Source organism: Helianthus annuus, chromosome 10, assembly GCF_002127325.2.
Source record: "Helianthus annuus cultivar XRQ/B chromosome 10, HanXRQr2.0-SUNRISE, whole genome shotgun sequence".
In the NCBI taxonomy this organism is placed as follows: Eukaryota; Viridiplantae; Streptophyta; class Magnoliopsida; order Asterales; family Asteraceae; genus Helianthus; species Helianthus annuus.
In genome coordinates this window covers 84,328,607-84,350,804 of record NC_035442.2, presented here as the reverse complement: position 1 = coordinate 84,350,804, position 22,198 = coordinate 84,328,607, and the positions used below count along the sequence as shown (strand labels likewise).

The 22,198-nt window shown below is 36.6% G+C and overlaps 1 protein-coding gene and 2 pseudogenes across 1 annotated transcript; 1 reads left to right on the top strand and 2 right to left on the bottom strand.

Moving 5' to 3' along the window:
- Positions 1–2,119: 2,119 nt before the first annotated feature.
- On the bottom strand, positions 2,120–6,483 carry LOC110881649 (clathrin light chain 2-like). Its single transcript, XM_022129851.1, has 4 exons — positions 6,437–6,483; positions 3,280–3,420; positions 2,886–3,039; positions 2,120–2,440 (listed from the first exon to the last, which is right to left on the bottom strand). Exons 1-4 carry the CDS (start codon positions 6,481–6,483, stop codon positions 2,120–2,122), a joined length of 663 nt encoding a protein of 220 aa, XP_021985543.1.
- A 2,096-nt stretch (positions 6,484–8,579) lies between these two features.
- On the top strand, positions 8,580–15,726 carry LOC110885048 (annotated as a pseudogene).
- Positions 15,727–15,894: 168 nt separating this feature from the next.
- LOC110881650 lies at positions 15,895–17,172 on the bottom strand (annotated as a pseudogene).
- Between the last annotated feature and the right edge of the window lie 5,026 nt (positions 17,173–22,198).

The following is a 22,198-nucleotide window of genomic DNA, read 5'->3' as shown; positions in this document are numbered from 1 at the left end:
GATTATCGGTTTGTCTTTAGTGTTATATTGCTAGGGTTAGTTACTTTGTGAGAAGATCCCCCTAGTTTCCCTTTCACTATTTGCCTGTCGAGTTTGATCAGGAATCCATAGTTACCCTTGACTTTTGTGCTATGAGGTAGATTTTCGAATAAGGCTACTTTATTATTACAGTTGGAGATACCGTAAGGGAGTCCGTTTAAACCGGTAGTTTAACGACTTATTAGGTTGCCATAAGTGTCTCCTTAAGAAGGGTCGAGGGTCTTGTTCGGTCTCCTATTAAGTTAGTATTTTAAGATCCCGGTTCCACAATAGTTCAAAGCCGATAGAAGTAGTCAAGCATGTGTAGGATTCTGACCTAGGTAGTGTACGTCACCTCTCTGATCGTTTCTTAAATTCTCAATTTTGGTTCGTTCCCAGTTTAGCTTAGTTAGTTAATTTAAATAAATTGCATTTTTAGGATATTTAGACCCCCCCCCCCCAAAAAAAAAAACAAGTAAGTCGAGTCAGTCTTAGATAAGTTAGTCGAGTCTAGTATACGTAGTCAGTAGAGTCTCGTGTGTTTGATACCAAGACTTATTTAGGCTATACTGCACCGATCAGTACACTTGCCGGTTGTGTAGTCTAGGTTTTAAAGAGTCTTAGTTTATAAATTTAAAGTTTAGAGTGTCTAGTTTAGGGTTTAGTTTTAGTTAATTTAATTAGACCACTTTTAGCACATCACCATGCAAGAATAGACGTCTAAATGAAACTGGTTTTATTCTCTTGTAATAGCAAATAGCTACTAAAAAGGAATGGAAATAATTGAATCAATTAGGCAAGGAGAAGAGACTATACTATACTTATAGTTTTTTATGCATTTGGTTTAGCTTCTTCTGGATTTAGCTTGGAAGATTGATCTTTTGTGTCTGTTTCTGCTCACAAGCAAATACTTATCCTCACGCCAGAGAGTGGTAACAAGGAGCCACCCCCACCCCATCCTCCTTGTTATGAGTCACGATGTATTTTCATTGTGCATGAGACGAATTAGAGGGCGACCCGACCATGGATCAAGGAAAGAAGGGATTAACCCTACTTGACGAAGCTCGACCCGTGGACTAACCCCTTGGTTAACCACAGGGCCCAGTTGAAAACCCTAATTAAATATTATATATAACCTATTCTTATATTTGTAATCTTTGGTGCCTTTAGATTAATGAAATAACCTAGTTGCAGCCCATGGATATAGGTCTCCAACTGGGAGCGAACCACGTAAAATTCTTGTGTCGTGTCTGCATGTTTATATCGTTTGTGCGTGTGTGTTGGTTCCGCTACGTCACTTGATACCTAGCATTATAACCTTTCATCTTGACACTTTTGATATTGTTTACAAACACCATCATTTGGTGCCGTATACATCAATATCAAAAAATTGCATGTTGGGTTGCTATTGACCCATTTCATCTAGATTCATGTCCTGTTATAATCTTGTTAGATTTAAACTTATTATCTAACAAGTTCTGATATCACTTGCAACTATACTAAGCTATTAGAAGTAACCAAACATGATATTTCACCATTCTTGGTTCATATCCTTATTTCTACCAACAAAGGGATTTAAGATAGCAGAGAAATGAAAGATTGAGATGAGAGGCGGACGAGTGATTAAAAGCCAGTTGTGGGGTTTGGTTTCGCCAACAAAGAGTCAGCCAACCATTGATCAGTTACCATTCCAGACCTTCCACTCTCCTTTATTCCTCTTTTAAAACCATTCCTTAATTCACTTAACTTCGTTTTAACATACGTCTGTTTTACAAAACCATCCATAAATTCATCTTAGAAAATTGTACAAAAAGTGTTACGGGTCAATCTGGTCACACCTCAACTTACCTCTTGGCAATACTAATTAAGATGGGCACCTAACACCTATACTTCCTATTAAGCAGGAACTTTATATATAAAAAGAAACGGAAATAGAAATAATAGTACAAACCATGCAAGGATAGGCGTCTAAATGAAACTGGTTTTATTCTCTTGTAATAATAGCAAATAGCTACCAACTTATAAAAAGAATGTAAATAATTGAATCAATTAGGCAAGGAGAAGAGACTATACTACTAGTTTTTTTTTTTTTTTTTTTTTTTTATGCATTTGGTTTAGCTTCTTCTGGATTCAGCTTGGAAGATTGATCTTTTGTGTCTGTTTCTGGTGGTATCATGTGTGGGGGAGGATTTTGCTTCAGTTTCATACAAAGTTGTCTCATTCTTGAGAGATCGGTAGGTTTCCCGGGTTTTGGACCCTGAATGACAACAATCCCGGGTTTCTTTTCTTCTTCTTCTTCTTTCTCCTTCTTTGCTCTCCTCTTATCGATGTTGGCGACCTCACGTGATATCAGCTCTGCAATTACTTTCCAATACTGTTTATCTGCTTCCTTGTGAAACTTCTCTTGATTCTTCAAGTACAACTGACCAAAAATTGCATTTAAACCCATCACATTTCGCATTCTGTCACTATAAACTGCATGGGTATGGGTTGAAACTGGTGGGATTGGGTTCATTAGAAGTGCGTTTCATGTAAATTTTTAACGAATAACTTCAGCAATTATATAATTTTATGAATAAAGTGAACTTTCTCTTCTTTTCTAAATGGTCACCAGTGATGTTACTGAAACCGCTATACTAGCTATTCAAAGTGATTTTTAGACCGAAAACCTGTAACATGCTGACGAAATTAAATAGTTTATGTATCAGTTTCAGTATGATGGTTTTTGACACCACATGTAAAATGTAGCTATATATTGCAATTTGCCATAAGCAAGCCGCAATACTAGACAAATTATACAACAAAAAACTGTTGTTGTTTTTGGTGTGAGAGATCGAAAAGATAAGACAACAGGCTGTAAGTATAACCTTCTCGCGTTCTATGTTGAGAGCCGTGTTGTTTTTTATGTTCTTTTTCCGTTTGTCTGTGAACGCTCGTTTAAATTCATCAGCTTCTGCAATTACTTGATTCCTCCGTTCCTTCTCCTCCTTTTCCTTGTCTTCAAGATAAATGGCATTCTGGCTGCAGAGATGAATGACGTCATAAATTCACCAAAACTGGTTGATTTAGATACCACATGAATTCATGAAACTCCAGAAGCTACTTTGGTTCAATGTTGTTGAATGACAACAAAATCAGAGGATCATGTGAATTAAAGTAAATATCATAATTAATTTGTAACAACAGTTGTCTTTGTTGATTGAAGTTTACATAGACACGCAAGATCTAATATAATTATAGGACCTGAGAGGTTGATATTACCGACGCCACTCGTGAAACGCAGCGCGCATATGAAGAGGATCAGGCAGAAGAGGTCCATTGCCGGCAGAAGAGGTCCATTGCCGGCAGAAGAGAAAATGGGTCCGTTTGATTCGGGGTCGAAGGAGGAGGGTGTAGAGAATCCTCCATAATTAATGTCCTGAGAATAGGCCCTTTCAAGTTGAGTGTAGGATGGCAGAGGATCGCCATCCTGAAAATCGTCTCCTCCACCAGCCATGCCAATCAAACCCTCCATGTTATTTTTTATTGTCAAGATGGTGAAGATGCATAACATGACCACGTACTACATTTGTAGCAATGGTCCTTCACCTTTTACGGTCAGCCAAAATTGGTGTTCTTTACGGAATACTAAAAGTCAATAAGCCAAGCCCCCTTTTAAACAATTTTAAAATGATTTGAGTGTGGGAATCGTGGTAACGTTTGACAGGTCCGTCTCTAAGAAAAATTTGTGTTCTTGGCGAGATAAAAAACCGGGTCCTACCCGACCTATAATATAAATTAAGTGGTCCATTTTACCATTAGTTATTTAGTTTAGGTTTCAATTTTGGACCTTTTTGATATGGTTCTAACTTCAAGTATTAAAATATGGAATAATTGCATATTTCCCCTTAAAAACACCCTAATTGCATATTTACCCAAGCCTAAATAAAAATTGCATATTTCTCATTCTCTATTAAAATGACAAAACTACCCTTCTCAAAATTAAAAGATCATGTTTTGGGAAAAATCTGGTTGATGGTTATCATTCTAGAATCGATGCATTGCACGACGTCACTTTCTTCTCTTCTACAACGACACTCCAGCAGTTCTTCTATGGCGACACTCCAGCAGTTCTTTAGCGGCCGGCGTTTCAGTCTCTGAGTATTTAAGGTTAGTTTTCCGGCTCGCATCAATTTTCCGGCCGGCATCACTTTTCCTTCCTTGTTAGATTGTTTTCCGGCCGGCATCACTTTTCCTTCCTTATCAGATGCAAAAAACCCTATATCCTAAGTTCGCTATAGTTCTTTTAAATTTTATTATATCATTCCGTATAAGTAACAAATCATGTTTCTCTCTTTCCTTCCTTATCAGATTGTTTTTTGTCTTAAAATTAAATAAACATTTATGCTTATCAAATTGAATTTTTTTTTCTTTTTTTCTAAATCTTACCTGGTTAATAATTATGTCATGTCTGTGTGAGAGGATTATGTGTGCTTGAGGCCATCTTGAAACCGATCCAACTAGAAGTGTCGCCGGTTGTAAAGAAACCTGAAACCGATCCAACTAGAAATAGAAATATGAAGGTGATACAATTTTGTTTCAACATACACTAAAACATATAAATAACAGTATTGACTCTTGTTTGTCTTTTTCATTTTTGGATATTGTTACATGGAATTTTTGTGGTTGTTTTTTTGGGATGATTTTTTGGTACCGTAATGGATTAAAGTTTTGGCATTTTGTTTTCTATTTAGATGATTGTTAATTGTATTTCTTATGATTGTTACTCTAGTTCGTGAGGAAAAATAATAAAAAAAAATAACTTCATGCAATTATTAGTATACTAGGTTAGTTCCCCGTGTGTTACACGGGTTGAACAATTTAAACTATTTAATAAATATTTCTTGTAAAGACAAAGTAAAGAGGGAGACATTTATATACCAATTGACATAAATAAGTTAATATAAAGATGATGTATGTTAGTATTATAAAATTTATCAGAGAAGAATGTAATCAAATTGTCGCTAAAAATAATACAAAAATAAATATATTATATAATACGTATTATTGTATTTACGTATTACATTACACTTAAATTTAATGATAAATAAAAAGATAGAATGGATGTAAATTACAAAGACACTCAATGTTAAAAAAAGATGTAACATGAATAATGATAATTTACGAATATTTTCATTAAATGTATTATTTGAAGATTTGGAAAGTTGTTACTAAGATTTCAGGATTTTTTTTTTTTTTTTGAAATTAGGATTAACTATTACCAAGATTTTAGGGTTATTTTTTTTAATTTAGGATTATCTATGAAACTAAAGAGATAAGTAAACCAATGTGTAACAAATGTCATTTATTGGAACCATCTAATTTTCTGTTTTCCCGCATCTTTTGTATAGTTATCTTATATTAATTAAATACTAAATTAATATTAAATCGTATCCTACTTTGAATTTGAAATAGAATCCTTCTATTTTTCTAACAAAGTATTATCTTCGAATTTAAAATTGTTAATTTAAGATAAGATGTTTTTAATTTTTCTTTAGGAAAATAAAAAATAGATGACTCCAATGAATGATACGTGTCACATATTAGTTTATTTATAGTATGAATTTGGTATATAAAATTACATTTATTCAACCCGTACAATACACGGGGTTCCTTAAAGTTTTCTTTTATTTAATATGTCAAATTATATAATAAAATAAAATAAAGAATTTCAATTAATGTCACGTGACACCCTCTCCTTTCATCTTACAATATTAATTTATATAGTATTTTATTTTAATATAATTTTTAATTACTAATACGTGTTTTATATTCATAAATCTATTGTTTTTCATCAATTGGTTGTTCGATAAATGAATATGTTTTTTTTTTGTTCTGGTGCTAATATTTTTGTTATAATAATCTAAATATATTAGTAGTTGATTACGTTTGAAGTTGATAAGGTATTAACCATTTGAAATTGATTATGTTTTTAAAGTGATTTTTCTACTTTGAAATTATAAACTTATCTTTACTATAAAATATATAATTTATAAACATTTGCTTTTATATGTTTTTTAAACGGATAAATAATAATAATAATAATTTGATATGTGAAGGGAGATCAGATTTCAGGATTATTATTATTATTATTTTGAATTTAGGGTTAACTATGAAACTAAAGGGATTATATTTTAGGAGGGAAAATAGATTTTTAGATAGTCTCATTGATTGTCATATGTCTCAAATTGGTTTACTTTATTATATGTATAGATTGTTCACAGCTAATAACTGTCAATTTGGAGTGATCCTGACCGTGTTAATTGTTTCAGTTACTTTTGAGAATTGATCTCAGCCGTTGAAATCCAATGGCAGTTTCCTTTTTCAGTGCAGTTTTTTTTGGGATGCGACAGTTTAGTAGTTTTCGTCATTCTCTCACCATGTTCGTTCAGTTTTCAGACATTTGTCTCTCATACGCTGCTCCATTTTCCCCTATATAAAACATCCTCTCTATTAGGCCATGTGTAGTCATAAAGCCCTCAAAGGGGCGTTATTCGCCATGTGGCATGCCACGTCAGCAAGGGGCTTTATGGGGCTTTATGCAATTTGAGGCCGTAGTCATAAAGCCCCTGTGTAATCATTACTCAATTAATTTAATTTTCAATTTTTTAAATAATTTATAAGTTTTATAAAATAAAAAAACATTTCATTAAATAAAAAACACTACATTAAAATTAAAAAAAAAGTTACACTAAAAAAAATTACACCTAAAAAATAAATTACACCTAAAAAATAAATTTATTCTTCGGTGTCATCTTCGTTCTCTCCTTCTTCCTCTTCGTTTTCTCCAGCATCTAAACCTACGTCTTCAAAGTTCCCGTCTTCGAATTCCTCAACCACTTCTTCCTCGGAATCTTCGTCGTGATCATTGTTTAATCGAATTGGGCGAATCGCCCAAGCATGCTCAACCAAATCCGCCTTCAACGTGTTATGTATTTCTCTAGATCGCAGTAGTTGAGCATTTGCGAGTCTCTCTTCCGTTGTCGCTTGGGGTAGTTCGACCAAATCTTCGGGAATATAGTTTTGGCATATCGCTTTTCCATCATCCTCAATGATCATATTATGCAAAATGATGCAAGCATACATGGCCATTCGTATTTTATCCTTATGCCACATGCGACAAGGATTTCTGATAAAATGCCATCGTTGCTGTAGAACCCCAAAACACCTCTCGATGTCCTTTCTCGAAGACTCTTGTAATTTTTTAAAATACTTTCTTTTTTCATCGAAAGTTTCAGAAAACGTTTTAACAATAATCGAATACTCGGGGTAGATACCATCACCCAAGTAGTAGCCATGCTCGTAATCGTTCCCGTTTGCATGGAAACCGGCCTTTGGTATAGTTCCAGAAATGTAGCCCTCGATTAATGGTGAAGCCTCTAACGTATTAATATCGTTAAAACACCCGGCTACACCAAAGAAGGCCGACCAAACCCAAAGGTCGTATGACGCAACACCTTGTAATACCAAAGTTGGCCCTTTTTGATCACCCCGTGTATGTTGACCTCGCCATGCGGTTGGACAATTATACCAACGCCATTGACGACAATCCAAGCTACCAATCATGCCGGGTATTCCATGCTTTTCTAGATGCACCTCATATATTTTTTGAAGGTCGTTCCAAGTGGGGTTTCTCAAATAACGTTTTCCATATAACTGGCATATTCCTAAAATATAATTTAATATACAAAAGTTTTACTAATAAGTTACGAAAAAATATATGTATAAAAGTAAATAAATAAAAGACAATTAAAAAATTACCATAGCAAAAATGTTCCAAGGTATCTCGGGTTGTTTTCTCCGCCATCTTCAAATACTCGTCGTTGATGTCGTACGTGTTTCCGTATGATAATACGCGTAAGGCGGATGTGACCTTTTGAATTGAGGTGAAGCCTAGATATCCTCGTGCGTCCATTCTTTGCTTAAAGAAATCGTACGTATTTTCCAAGTCATTATTAATGCGCAAAAATAACCTTTGGCTCATCCGAAAACGTCGTCTAAAAACATTCGGTCCGTGAACCGGTGCCGCGTCAAAATAGTCTTTCATCAAACGCTCGTTCGCGGCTTCACGATCTCGCAAGATATAGGTGCGTCGCAAGATGGGTCGTGGAGGGGGAGTAGGCCGAATGTGCTCAAATGTTTGTAGCACAAAAGTACATGCACTCGTAACCGCTTCTTCCTCGGCCGCGTCTTCGTCGGGCGAAAAATATCTTCGGTAAATTTCGGTGAAAGACTCTTCCGACGGGGAACCCATTTTTTATAAGGTGAGACTAGGTTTTTTAAAAATATATAGAGAATGAGAATGAGAATGTATTGAAATGGAAGATAATGAGGGTATTTATAGTGTGAAAAATATAAAAATTTGAATTTTTTTTTTATATAATTGACCGTTTGATAACGGTCAAAAATCTAAAACCCTTCATTCATGGCGCCGCGAAATACTTAACGCCTTTTTTTTTTTTTTTTTTCATAGCGCCGGGGGGCCGGTGTGCAAGGCGCCATAATGGCGCTATGTTCATTTCTCGCGCCCAGTACATATGACCTTAGAAACCTATCTTCTCGAATTCTCTCTCCAGGAAACCCAAATCAATATCGATGCATCATCCTCTCGATCTCTCGTCTCCCCACTATCAATTGTTGTGGGGGTATCTTCTCTCTCATCACTCTTCTAATCTCTACTTTCGCCTCTTGATTTCTAATCTGTTGTGGTATGATTCTTTCTCATGTTGGTTTCTCATCTCTATTTTGCAGATTTGATTGTTCCCTCGATGAGTAAATCATTGTTGGTTGCGAACCTGTTTATTGAAACCAGATGAAATTGGGTAAAATCGATAATGGTTGTTATAGTTTCTTCGAAGTCAGTAGGCTAATTGCCCTGTTTCATGTTCAATGTTGCCGTTATTGTTATTTGCCACCAAGTCCAATCAAAATCAGGTTGTTAAAACCCTGGTAATCTCCTTAATCACTGTAATCTACCTTTTTCTTAGCATTTGAGCAATAAATTGTTTGCCGTTATGATTCGGTGGTTGTAATTTTCAGGAAATTGTTCAATCGAATTAAGGAATCTGATTGAATTATTGTTTACTGGTCAGAATTGTCTCAGAAAGTGGCTGCCTACCATTTTATAAGTATTATTTCATATATTGTGTTTTGAAGTTGAAGTTGATTTTGTGTTTATTTCAAATCCAGGGTCTAAGCTGCCTCTTAAATGGGTCAAAATTGTCTCAGAAAGTGGCTGCCTATCAGGTGTTTGATCAGTTGCCTCCCATTCTATATGTATTATTACAATATATTGTGTTTTGAAGTTGAAGTTCATTTACAGTCATTTGTGACTTGAATTGAAGTAACTAATTTAACTTTCCGTGAATTTTTGTTTAGGAAGTGAAGTAAAAGGCGACTAATCATAGAGAAAAATCGATGCTGGAGAAGGTATGAAAGAAATTCAACTTCAATGGCATATCATTGTGTTTTTTATACCATTTTAAGAATTTGTTGGATCCTATATTATAACCATCAACTTCAATATCTGGGTATGACATGAACTAATATTGTGTTTTTATTATTCATCTCATGTATCAAGCAGTTTGGATTTAAATATCCCAGCAGTGCCTTTATATTGGAATAAAATGGCAGGTGGCATCATGGAAGCATCTTGATGTGGTTTCAAAATTGAGTCCGTTTCCTGGGATGAAGCATCTTGATGTGGCTGGCGGGACAGGTTGTTTTTTTTATGTTATAAAGTATAAACTTTCTTTTAAAGAATCTGATGTTTATTGAATTCCACAGGTGATGTTGCTTTCAGGATTCTGGAAACTATTAATAGTGTTAATCGCAGGGCCATGGAATGCACAGTCAGATGATTTACGGGAAGAAACCAGATTTATGTCTGTGATATTAATCTAAATATGTTAAACGTTGGCAAAAAGCGAGCCCAAGAAAGAGGTAATCGTTGTTAATTGGTTAACACAAGTTCCTTGGGTGTGTGTGTGTATATATATTTGAGAGATAATGCATTTTTATTAACCAGCTGTCTTCTAACTAATGTAGGGCTTGGAGATCTGGGGTCCCTTGTATGGGTCGAGGGTGATGCAGAAAAGCTTACTTTTAAGGATGATTCGATGGATGGTTACACTATTGCTTTTGGTATTAGAAATGTTACGCATTGAAAAAGTTCTTGCTGAAGCATACAGGTTCCTAATGTACCCTGATAAAATATTATGTGTTTGGTATTATCCATCACATGACATTAAAATTTACACGATAACTATTTCATATTTATTATTACAAGTTTTGCTGTGTTAATAGTTTGATTTTTAATCAGGGTACTCAAAAAGGGAGGGAGATTCCTTTGCCTTGAGCTCAGCCATGTAGACACTCCAGTTTTCAAGCAGCTGTAAGTACTTACTCACACACACATGTATGTGACATGATCCCATGAGTTTAACGGTAATGGGTCTCTTGGTTATTAAACGACAGTTGAAGTATTATCAAGTACACAGTAGCACAATATGGATGGGTGATGCAGACTTTTCTATGTCAAAACTGGCCTTCTTTTCAATGTATTAATTCTATTACTTTTCACACCCTCATATTGTTTTGTTTTGTTTTGTTTTGTTTATTTGTCAGGTACGATTACTACTCATTCTCAGTCATTCCAGTTCTAGGAGAGCTTGTTGCAGGGGATCGTGATTCTTATCAGTATTTGGTGGAGAGCGTTCGGCGTTTTCCTCCTCAGGTATGTATTTAGTTGAACTGCAAGCGATGTTTGTCCTTTTTTATAAAAGTTAATGTGTTGTTAAGTTCTTATTATGAATACAAAATTATTATTATTACATTAGTAATCTGAAACTGTGAATAAAACAATTTATAATTTTGCGTCCATTAAGTATAGAGTGACTCTCAACCCGTTTGACTTAGCCATTGTCTGAAGCAGGTTTTACTCAACACGTCGTTAAGTTTAACTTTCTTCTTGGTGGTTTTTCAGGAGGTATTTGCTTCGATGATCGCGGATGCTGGGTTTCAAAAGGTCGAGTATGAAAATCTTGTGGGTGGAGTGGTCGTGATTCATTCCGGGTTGAAAATTTAAACTATTCACGTGTCGGGTTTACAAGAGAAGTTCATAAATGGAGTCTAGGATGATACCAACTACAGGATGCATGGTTATTTTATTTTGTTTTTGTGTTCTTTTTGGTCTTTCTAACCTGTCTTCAGTTTAATTTGGATTCTATTTTTGTAATTCAATCTAGGTTTAAAAAAAAAATATAAAATGATATGTAGTTTACTTATTTTACCCTTTAACTAAGGCTATGCGGTACGGGGTTCGTCCCCGCCGCGTCCAGCTTCGTCGCTGCCCCCCTCTCCATTTCATGACCTCCGTTGCTGTTCCTCCATTTCACTGTAAAAGAAAGAAATTTGAATCTGGTTCAGATTTCTAAAGTGAAATTTTCTATTAGGTATGCTATATACTGAACTATTCAGAACTCTAGATGTTGTTTTATTTAGTCAATATGTTGCCTTATATTGATTTGAGTATCTGTTAATGTATATTGTCCTGTTTGTACAGTAAACAAGTAGCTTTTGTTGTTGGTGGATTAACAAATAATTTTTAGGGTTGGTGGGTTAGTGGGTAGGTGGATCTCTCTTGCTTATGAAATCCACAATCAATTTAAAAAAATAAAAAAAATGTTTGGTTCTGTATTACGTTAATTAATTTGTAATGATCCATGTTAGTATTAGTTATCTGATTGGACCGTAATTGATTAAGTTTAGATTTATATGGTTTAGGATAACTGAATAAGGATCAAGTTTGTTGAAACTTTAGACGTGAATTGTTGTTGGTTGGTATGATTAAGTTATATGAATTGTGATTAAGCAGATCAATGGCGTCTCACATTGTCGGTTATCCCCGTATGGGTCCCAAGAGAGAGTTGAAATTCGCTCTCGAATCAATTCTGGGATGGTAAGAGCAGTGCCGAGGATCTGCAGACTTGCTGCTGATCTCAGATCATCCATCTGGAAACAAATGGCTGCTGCTGGCATCAAGTACATTCCCAGCAACACTTTCTCGTACTACGATCAGGTTCTTGACACCACCACCATGATTGGTGCGGTCCCACCGAGGTTCAACTGGAACAGTGGTGAAATCGGTTTCGACACTTACTTCTCGATGGCCAGTGGTTCGACACCAACTAGGTTTGTACTTTTTTTAAATGTTTGTTTCAAAAGCATGAAATTGTGCTTATATGCCATGCCTATATGTTTCATGACAACATTTGTAATATAAAGCTGATCTGTACAGGGCACTAGAAGAGCTTGATAATTCGATTTTTCAAGGCAGACTCCTGCATATTATGCCAGCAAAGCAAAAAGTTGCTCCTGTGAAAGCACATGAAGAATGGGAAAAACGTTTCAATGGGTTTTGGGTTTTTGGAGTTTGATACTGTGGATACTGTTGTACATGTCTGCAAGGATTTACAGGTATGATGTATCGTGCTGTATTCAGATTGATTGGATGTGATGTTAACGTGTTTTTGTTTTCAGGGAACGGTTTCGGATGGACATACCCTTACATTGTTTGTTTGCATTTCATGTTATGCTTTTTTAAATGCTCTTATAATTAGAATATATTATATATACTTACATTCAAAAGCTTCGTCTACAGTTCCTCGCATTGATTGGCCAACTATGGCGGTGCTAACTTCTTTTTTGTTCTTTTTTTACGCGTATATATTATATTATGCTGGAGGGTTGTGTTAAATCGGCTACCAACAGCGTCGGATCTGGCCCATCAAAACATTCAGATTCCAAATATGGGTTGCAAATTGTGTGGACAAGAGGTTGAAACTGTTGTACATTTCCTGGTGGAATGCTGCAGTTAGCGGGTTTGGGAATTCCGGGAAGGTGAGTGATACGGGTAAATGATCAGTGGTTTAGATGGCAGTGGATGGAGATGTTGTTAGGAATCAGTGGATTAGCAGCAGAGGTGGTTAGCTAACAGTGGATCAGCAACAGAGGTTGTTAGTTAACAGGGGTTAGCAACAGAGGTTGTTAATAACAGTGGATTAGCAGCAGAGGTGGTTAGCTAACAGTGGATCAGCAACATAGGTTGTTAGTTAACAGGGGTTAGCAACAGAGGTTGTTAGTTAGTTGGGCGGTTACAAGGGTAGTTAGTTAACAGTTGTAGGGTTGTTGGGAATGGGGTTATAAATAGTAATAGTTAACAGTTGTAGCGTTAAAGCTACACGACCGAGCTTGGCGTCGAATCGAAGGTATTTACAGTTCATCTTTAATCAACTGTTGGTTTTAACTGAAACAATTAATACGGTCAGGATCACTCCAAATTGGCAGTTACATAGTGGCGAACAATTTTATTTAATTTCTATTTGTAAAATAAATCTGCATTATGATGTTTTTTTAATAAGAATTGCATATTGTTGAGTTTTTTAATAAGAATTGCAATGGTTGAATTTGTGCAAGATTTTTGTAAATTGATGGTTGTACCAACTCAGGTATTGCTTTGTTGAATATGCCTCATTCTCTTTACAAAACATAATTTATGCTAATTTGCCTTTTCTTTATATGCAGGCTGTTTGATTTCCACGGTGGTGGTAACCGAAGGATGAATTAATGGTTCGATCTTCGCACAAGTTCTTTGGTTAGTTGTTCATATCAGCGGTATTCTCACGCGGGCAGATCATCTGATTTGGGTTGTTCCAATATGTAGTGCAATTACCTGTATATTTCTATCCCCACTTGGGTTTTTTAGTGGGTGTTTAGCGTTTTAAAGGTGATCATGGAATAAGTTCTTTTCATATCACAATTACTTTCGAAACAAAATGCCAAACATCCTCTAATCAAGTTGTGTGATCTGATGAAAACTGTGGAAAGTGGCAAGATTGCTGGGAGTGTTACAAGATTTCTGGCTGTTAGTGTACCTCATAAGTCATGGCTAACATTTTCAAGCACTTGGAGACAATAACAGTCACGACCCATATGCTCTTATACTTTAAGAAAATCAGGTTATTAATTTATTATTCGTTGTCAAGTTACTCCTAAATATCGTTATACATGTGTCTAAGATAAAGTTTTTTGTGTATTGAAGGATGTTGTGAAGTCACCACTACAAAAAAAACACTATTCGTTGTCAGCCAAGGGGTGTGGGCTTTACTGGAACATGGCTCCTAAAAGTCAGGGACGTTGCAGTTAATCGATTTACGGTTTTTGTTTATTGATTGCATAATGTTTTTTTTTTTTGGGATTCTAGGCGTTGTTGGTTTAGAGTCATGTCCATTAGCTCAACACTTTCTGCTTCCGAGGAGGGTAGACGAGAAGGAGGAGGTAAATATTTTATTTTGATATGCAAACTTTTGAATGATTATTATTATTGTTGTTGTTGTGTAGGGTAACTTCGATGAGGGTGCTGATGATCTGCATTAGTTATGTTTTAGAATGGCCATGAAGCTTCACCTGGCATATGTGAGAAGATCTTATTCAAAAAACTAAAAACAAGTAAAAATGTTGTTTTTAGTAAACAGGTCAAAATTATAACTTAAGTAAACGGGTCAAATTTGTTGGTTTTTTAGTAAACTGGTCAAACATCATTTTTGGTGAACTGGTCAATCTATCATTTTCATTGAACGGGTGTGAAAATTACCATTTTCAGTGAACTGGTCAAAATTATCATTTTCATTTAACGGGTCAAAACTATTAATAAATGGTTCGCCGCTTATTGGCTTCAGGTTCATGTTGTTCTGAAGGATCTGGTACACAAGTCAATTAATGAGACCTCGGTTAGTCTCGAGATCCTACAATGTATATGGACTATTGATTTTTCTGGTTCTATTGAACAACGAACATGAATATCATTTCATTTTGAAATCATAAATCAATGGTTTGTCTCACTTGTATATCTAGGAGTTGAAGCAATACCCATCCGTGAGAGCGGAAGTTATGAATGCAGCTGCTGAGTCATTAGATAAGACGAGAAACGAGAGCAAGAGAGCTACTATACAGTTAGCTGATATGGAATGCAGTTACTTGACAGTTGATTTCTTCCGCAAGCTTCCACAAGATATTGAAAAGGGGGGAATCCAAGTCACTCAATTTTTGATCGATATAATGATTCGTATCTTCGTCGAGTCGGTAAGTGAAGTCATGATACCATATCTCCCATTCATCTTCTTAATTCTATCTGTTGATGATGCAGGATCGAATGTGTTGTCTTATTGTGTACTGTCAAGTGCGTGTGGCTAAACGTAGCCTACATGACCATTTTTTCACTGAGTTGGGTGCAAAAGAGGTATCACATACTGGCACAATTAGATTGATTAGTGAAGGTCAATTTGTGAACGAGGTTGGTTGACAAGCTAAGCAATTGGCTAAACTGCTGGATGAGGATCCGGCAATAATGCAGAGGCGATTGGACTTGGCCAAGAGGCTAGAATTATATAAATCTGCCCAAACGGAGGTTGATGCTGTTGCGTGGGCCAAGTAGTCAGAACTCAGAAGCTTCTCCTCTAGATATATCATCCATCCAGTTGTGTGCTCCGTAGAAACCAAAAAAAAACTTATGTTATGTTTATAGTATCACGTTACCCAGACATTTCTACTTTATTATTCTTGGAAATGATTAGATTTATGTTTTGAGATAAAGCATACAATTCATTCTTATCAGTTTATTAACCATCACAAGTAGACCTGGCAAAACAAGCCCATTGCATTTTGGGTTGATATGGGTATTTTAAATTTTAAGATGGGTCAAACAAAATTACTCACTAGGTTAGGATGGGTTATGAAGTGGTGGATAAAAAAAAAGAGTAGGTCAGGATGGATATGTGATAAAACCCAATGACTAATTTCATTTTTACAGGTCTACAAGGACTTCATCCTAAAATAGTAAAAACCTACATCAACACAACAACATAAACTCAAAATCAAAATCAAACTCAAACAACATTATCCTACACTCTCAAAACCGACAAGAAGTACCGAGCCTCTGCGCTGCCTCTGTCCCGCACCACCCGACTTACGCGCGGTCAACGTGCGCTGCAAAAGCCCTCGAAACTTCTCTAAAAACAGACTCCATTCCTCATAGGTCATATCCGCCACTTTCACAAAGCTAGCACTCGCGGGTACCTGCTCACTCGCACTCCTATGCCCAGCCGGTGAGTCGCCTACGCTTAAGCTTTTTTTCAACGACGTCGATAGATTAACACAGAAGGAATCTTTCCTGAAGCGGGACGCACAACGTCTTCTTCGTTTTCATCTTCTTCTTCAAGTTTAGAAAGCGGGTTTCTCCCGAATCCGAATTGGAATGGAAGCGTCGGGTTTTTGGAAGATTCCAAATCATCATAAACGATTTCAAATTGGAAACTGTCTTCCTGCAGTCCAGTTTTAGGAGATAACACAAATGTTTCTCTGTTGGTCTCGGCTGCAGCCCGTCTAGCCTCCATACACAATACCTCGAGCTCACTGGGCGCCTCTTCACCACGCCTGAACTCACGGGTCATCATTTCACCGATCTCAGCCAGACACAGACCGAAACCCGCAGCCTGTTTTTGAAAAATGGTGGATAGGGTCAGAACGCGTAGACAGGCTTCACGAATCATTGGAAGCTCATTTCTCAACATCTCCGAATCCTGATACGCGTCAAGTGATTCAATGTAGTCGAGCTCATCTTCTGAAAATGGGATCGAAGCTTGTGGCCAATGAATCCACTCGAAATACGGATCCTCTAAACTTGTAGGCAGACACAGACCGTGATCAATCGGTATGAGCTCAACTTGCTGACCGAATTTCCCACCATCATTAACCTTTCTAACGAGCAGATTCCCCATCTGTGTTTAAGATCCTAACATCTAATATACCGACACGATGCACATTAGACACCGAAAAACTTGATGTCCCACGGGGATGGGCCGCCACGTCACCGCCACGTAGGAAAGGCTTCAAGGGGATGGACCGAGGGGGGTGGGGGATGAGCCCCTTTATATATATATATGCATATATGTATAGGTGTGTGTGTGTAAGGAAAAGAAGGAGAGGACCGGCAACCCCGGCTGTGGGGAGCCGGCCTTGCCGAGCCGGAGCTGTCGGGGGCGGTGTGGGGGACCGGCGCCGGTCCTAGCCGGGCCTCAGCCGGCCCCCATACCCACTAGTCTAATCAGAAGGAGACACTTACACCCACTGGACTAAAAGTGAAACGGTAATGACACAATGGTGGGAGTAATGTTCCATGATTCGTCTTGACTTAGCATTATCTATGTAGGTTGCATAGATAATTGTTGAGTCCTTAATTTATTCTAAACTGGATTTTTTCTGTTCTCAATTTTTTTTTTTTTCTGAACGATCTTTGGTATGGAAAATCTTTTTATATTTCACTTTTCGAGTAAACTAAATCTAACTATCTTTGGATCATCAGGGTTATGGATGCCGGGGGTTGGGTTGAGGTTATGTTGGGATTGAACCCTACCAGAGGGACAGATAATGTAAAGCCAAAACCTGATCACAACAGTGGATTCACAATAAGCAGATGTTTACACTAAGCTCTCCCCTTGACAGTGGTTACCTATCTGCTGATACACTCTAAACACTGCTCAGAAGAACAACTGGTGAACTAAATACTGATAATGCTCTAAAGACTGCTGAAGACAAACACTGAGCTCTATCTACTGCTGTCTCTTAAATACTGCTGAAAATCCAAGCACTGCTCATTCAAAGACTGATCACCTTTTGAAGAAAGCACTGATGTTAGGCTACAACAGTGGAACGTGAACAGTGTTAGACTTGTTTTGTATTGTATTATCTATCAGTTGTTAGACATCAGTAGTTTTGTATAGATCAGTGTCTACAGGTTGTTAGGCTGTTAGAAGTCACTATCATGGTGACGTCAGCTGAAGTGCATCAGTAGTTTGGTTTGCCTATAAATATAACAGTACCCTGTACTGTTACATTTGATTCGTTTTGAGTGAGTTCTTCTCCTTAATTCAATCCTTTCATCTTGTGCAACCAACTCTGAAGTATCAGGCTGAGGGGGAGTTTTAGTCTGTAAGCTTGCATTGTAACCTTTCGATTTTCATTGTAATCATTCGACTCAAGGTGAAACAAGTGTTTAAACATACTATTCTCTTCTATGTTTATGTTTACAAAGTTTGTATTCATTTCCGCTGCACTTTACATCTTTTCATTTCTGAATGTTTAATTCATACAAACAAGCACAATCATGAGAGCCTCAGATCCTAACAATTGGTATCAGAGCCTGGACAGTCAAATTCGATCTAACAATCAATTTGACATAACAGTTCAGCTCACAATTCATTGATACTGAGGTTGGTTGTATTCAGTTGAAAAACAGAGTAACAAGTGAATCATGATCGAAATGATTATTCAGAAACTCTGTAAAACAACCAAGATGTCACATGACACACAAATTTCACGCAACAAGTGATATCATGCACAAGTCACTCATAGTTTTCAGATCTGAAAAATATCTGTTAAATTATGGGATCGTTTGTTATTTTCAAAATTGATTTCAACTGTTGTTACGAAATTTGTGATGTTTTTACATTTTACACTAAAGTATGCACCTCTGTTCAACTAAACCTATGTTCATCTAAACACTAGTGTTCTGCTAACAAAGAAAGAGGGAACTAAAACTTTAGTCAAAATTCTTATGTGTTCAAAGGCAGGTTGAGAATCCTCAAAAGGACCAAAACAACTTTGTCAAAACACATTAAGAAAATAAGGTGTCAAAACTGTCCTAATCATATGTGATGTGAGATCTGGTAATAAAACATGGTCAAATGTGGCCAGATTTCTCAAAACATTGCTTCAAAATGATTCTGAATTAAGTTTCCTCTCAGTGAGTATTTCTATACTTGTGAATGGGAAGGGCAAAAAGGGAAAAATAAACAAATCTCAAAGTGTGGTTATCTCAAAAACCTTTGAACCCTAAAGGAAAGGAGTATAAGCACAAAACACTTCTGAGGTCAAAATTGGGTAAACAGTGGTCATCATGCAACTGTGTGCATTCATCTATACAGGAATTGTTCAGGTATCTATGGCATTCCCAGTGATTGTCCTTAAAAGAAGAATTTACAATCAATTGTCAAGAAATTGACCCCAAACAATGGTCAAAATAACTTGAGAGTGATATGATCATGAACTTATTTGAAAAAGCTGTCAGATCCTTTTGTTGATTTTCAAAACTTCCTTTAATTTTTCTAAGGTGTTTTTCTTCTTAATAAAACCAGATATATATTACTTTTTACAATATATTATGTACTTTTACTCATTTTTTTGATAGTAAAAGTTCATCTCTGGTCAGGATGTAAATTTACTTGTTTTTGTGTAAATTACTTTCCTAATTCTGGTCAAAAGGAAATGGCACATATATCAAGGTCATGTTAAGCTCAAGTTTGATTATCACAGATCATAAATTGATTGCAAATTAATTTCGAACTACTAAGATACTCATGTTCTAGTTCAAGTAATTAGACACAAAATGAGCAGCTCTAGTATAAATGTTTTCATCATCTGGGATGCTAAACCACTGTCTGGAATAATGGACATTTGGCAAAACCTTGAACAAAATTTCTGTAGACAACTGCTGACAATTTAATCTTGATAATGTACATCTAAAATGTATTTTGTTAAGAATAGCATCTCTGGTGCTCAACAGATGTTAGATAAGACAAAATCATATTCTACATCTGAACAAGCAGATGCTAACATTACTTTGTCAAAGGTTAAAACACTGCTGCACTATCAGTTGTTGCATTCTATTTTCTACCACTGTTGTACCTAAAATGCTGTTGTATCTCAACATTTGCTCTCTAAAGTCTGTCCACTGCTGATAGTCAACCTCTGCTTCTCCAAAAACACTGATGTTTAAAATCATTGTTTCATCCACTGTTTCATTTCATTACCGTTGTAACTACTAATGATTGTTCCATCAGTAGTTGTCAAAACAACTGTCCTCCGTTAGTTACCATAACATCAGGGGTTGGCACGTGGTCAGTTTTTAGCCGTCAGATCATTATAACCGCTCCCACATTAGCATTCACCTTTTTCCTAAATAAAACCCTGCCCTAACACCAAAACAGGGTTTTACTGTCGAATTGAATTCCAAAGTTCTCTTCTCATAGCAGTTTCCCTCTCATAACTCCAAAAACCTTCTTCGATCTTCTTCATCAAAAATGACGAAACCAAAATCGAAAACAAAATCAAAACCATCATCTTCCTCCACAACAGCAGATGCCACTCAAATGGTCGCTGAAACCACGGAGATTCGCTACAAAGCTCCACACAACTATGTGGGTATACTCACAAAACCTACAACCGACAACACCTTCGACTCCATCCTGGATACCCTATCTGCATCAAAGTACAAAACTTTGATAACCGCAGATGCTCCCATTTATCTTCAAACCCAGAGAGAGTTCTGGAAGAATGCCACCCTTGAAAAACAAGGAGACATCATCACGGCCATCAACTCCTCGATACAGGGTAAGAAGGTTCAAATCTCTCCACAATCCATCTCTGAAATCTTTAAACTCGATGATTTGAAAGGAAAAACCTCATTTTCGAAAGAAGAGTTGAAAAACGATTTCATAAACAGGGCTATGCAGAGCAACCAAAAAGGGATACCTTACAAAAAGGTTATTTTCCTTCTGCACCCAGATTTTTATTTCACACATTGTTAATGTGTGTTTCTAATAAAACAACGTCTTTTAATGAAATACCAACAAAAATTCAATGTCTGGGGTATGCAATTTTAAACAATCAAAACTTTAATTACTCCCAGGAAATTTTTGATGATTTGGTAAAAAAACGTTGATACTAAGGCATTTCTGCTCTTTCCAAGATTTCTAAGCTACTATTTTGAACAAAAATTTGTAGAGAAAGATGCAGATTTGCCCAAACAAGGTGTCTCTTTCTGTCACACCCCCAAAATCCACACGCGGAGTATCACCGCTTGGGAGCGTGACTGACCAGGATCAAGCCACCAATCATATAGAACAATGTATATAGTAAAAGTAAATGTAATTAAACCAAACCATTCCATATGAAAGGTATTCCTAAACATAAGTATGATAACAAAGTTTAGCGGAAGCGTATGAGTAAAAGCCCAACATAAATAAAGTATGTAAAGTCATAGTGTTTAATCAAAGCAATCACGATCCTTGTCCACAACGACCGCGCCTCCCCATGCAAGCTCCATATATACCAAATGACCTGCAAGGCATGTAACAGAGAGTCAACAACTAGTTGAGCGAGTTCACAGGAAGTAAGTGCGTAATAGTAAGTTCGTTTGTAACGTGTAGCTCAACTGGGCCGATAGTATGTCCTATTGGTGGGGGCTTCCCATGTTTGCATATACACTAGACTATTCGTAACCATAAATGTTCTTCATAACCCGAGAACAGTAGTACGTACAAGCTTTACGTAGGTTTTACGTAAGTATCCTTCACAACCGAGGACAGGGGTACGCGGGGGTTTACGTAGGTTTTACGTAAGTGTCCTTCCTGACTCCGGAAGACAGTACCATGTGTGAGTTTACGTAGGTTTTACGTAAGTGTCCTTCCTGACTCCGGAAGACAGTAGTATTATACTTGTTTACGTAGGTTTTACGTAAGTGTCCTGCTTAACCCGAGGACCATGGTAGATAGTCTAGTAACCGTGTAAGTACGAGAAATCATTAAATTCCATCATTCAACCCATTCCCAATACCCGGGAATCCCATGCCTTGGTAAAGAGTGTGAACTCACCTTGGTTTGCACGGTATGCTAAACTATGTGCTCACGAATAATCAATCACATCCTATAGTATGCATGTATATTAAATCAGTTCAAGCTCGCATGCCATTTATGTCACGAAGTGGGTTTAAACAGTTATCACATATCACGTATGCAGTTTAGTCAAAATCGCACCATTTATGCTTGACAAGATTAACAGGCAGTTAACATACTTCATACAGTTAACGCACTTAACAGAACTCATACACTAGCAATGTTACATGTCTAACAGAGTTATCTTGCTTAACAGGGCATATTAGTTAACAGCGTTAACAAAAGTTAAATGCATATCCTTAACAGAGTTACATATTGAGAGAGTTAAATGACTTAACTAAGTAAACAACTTA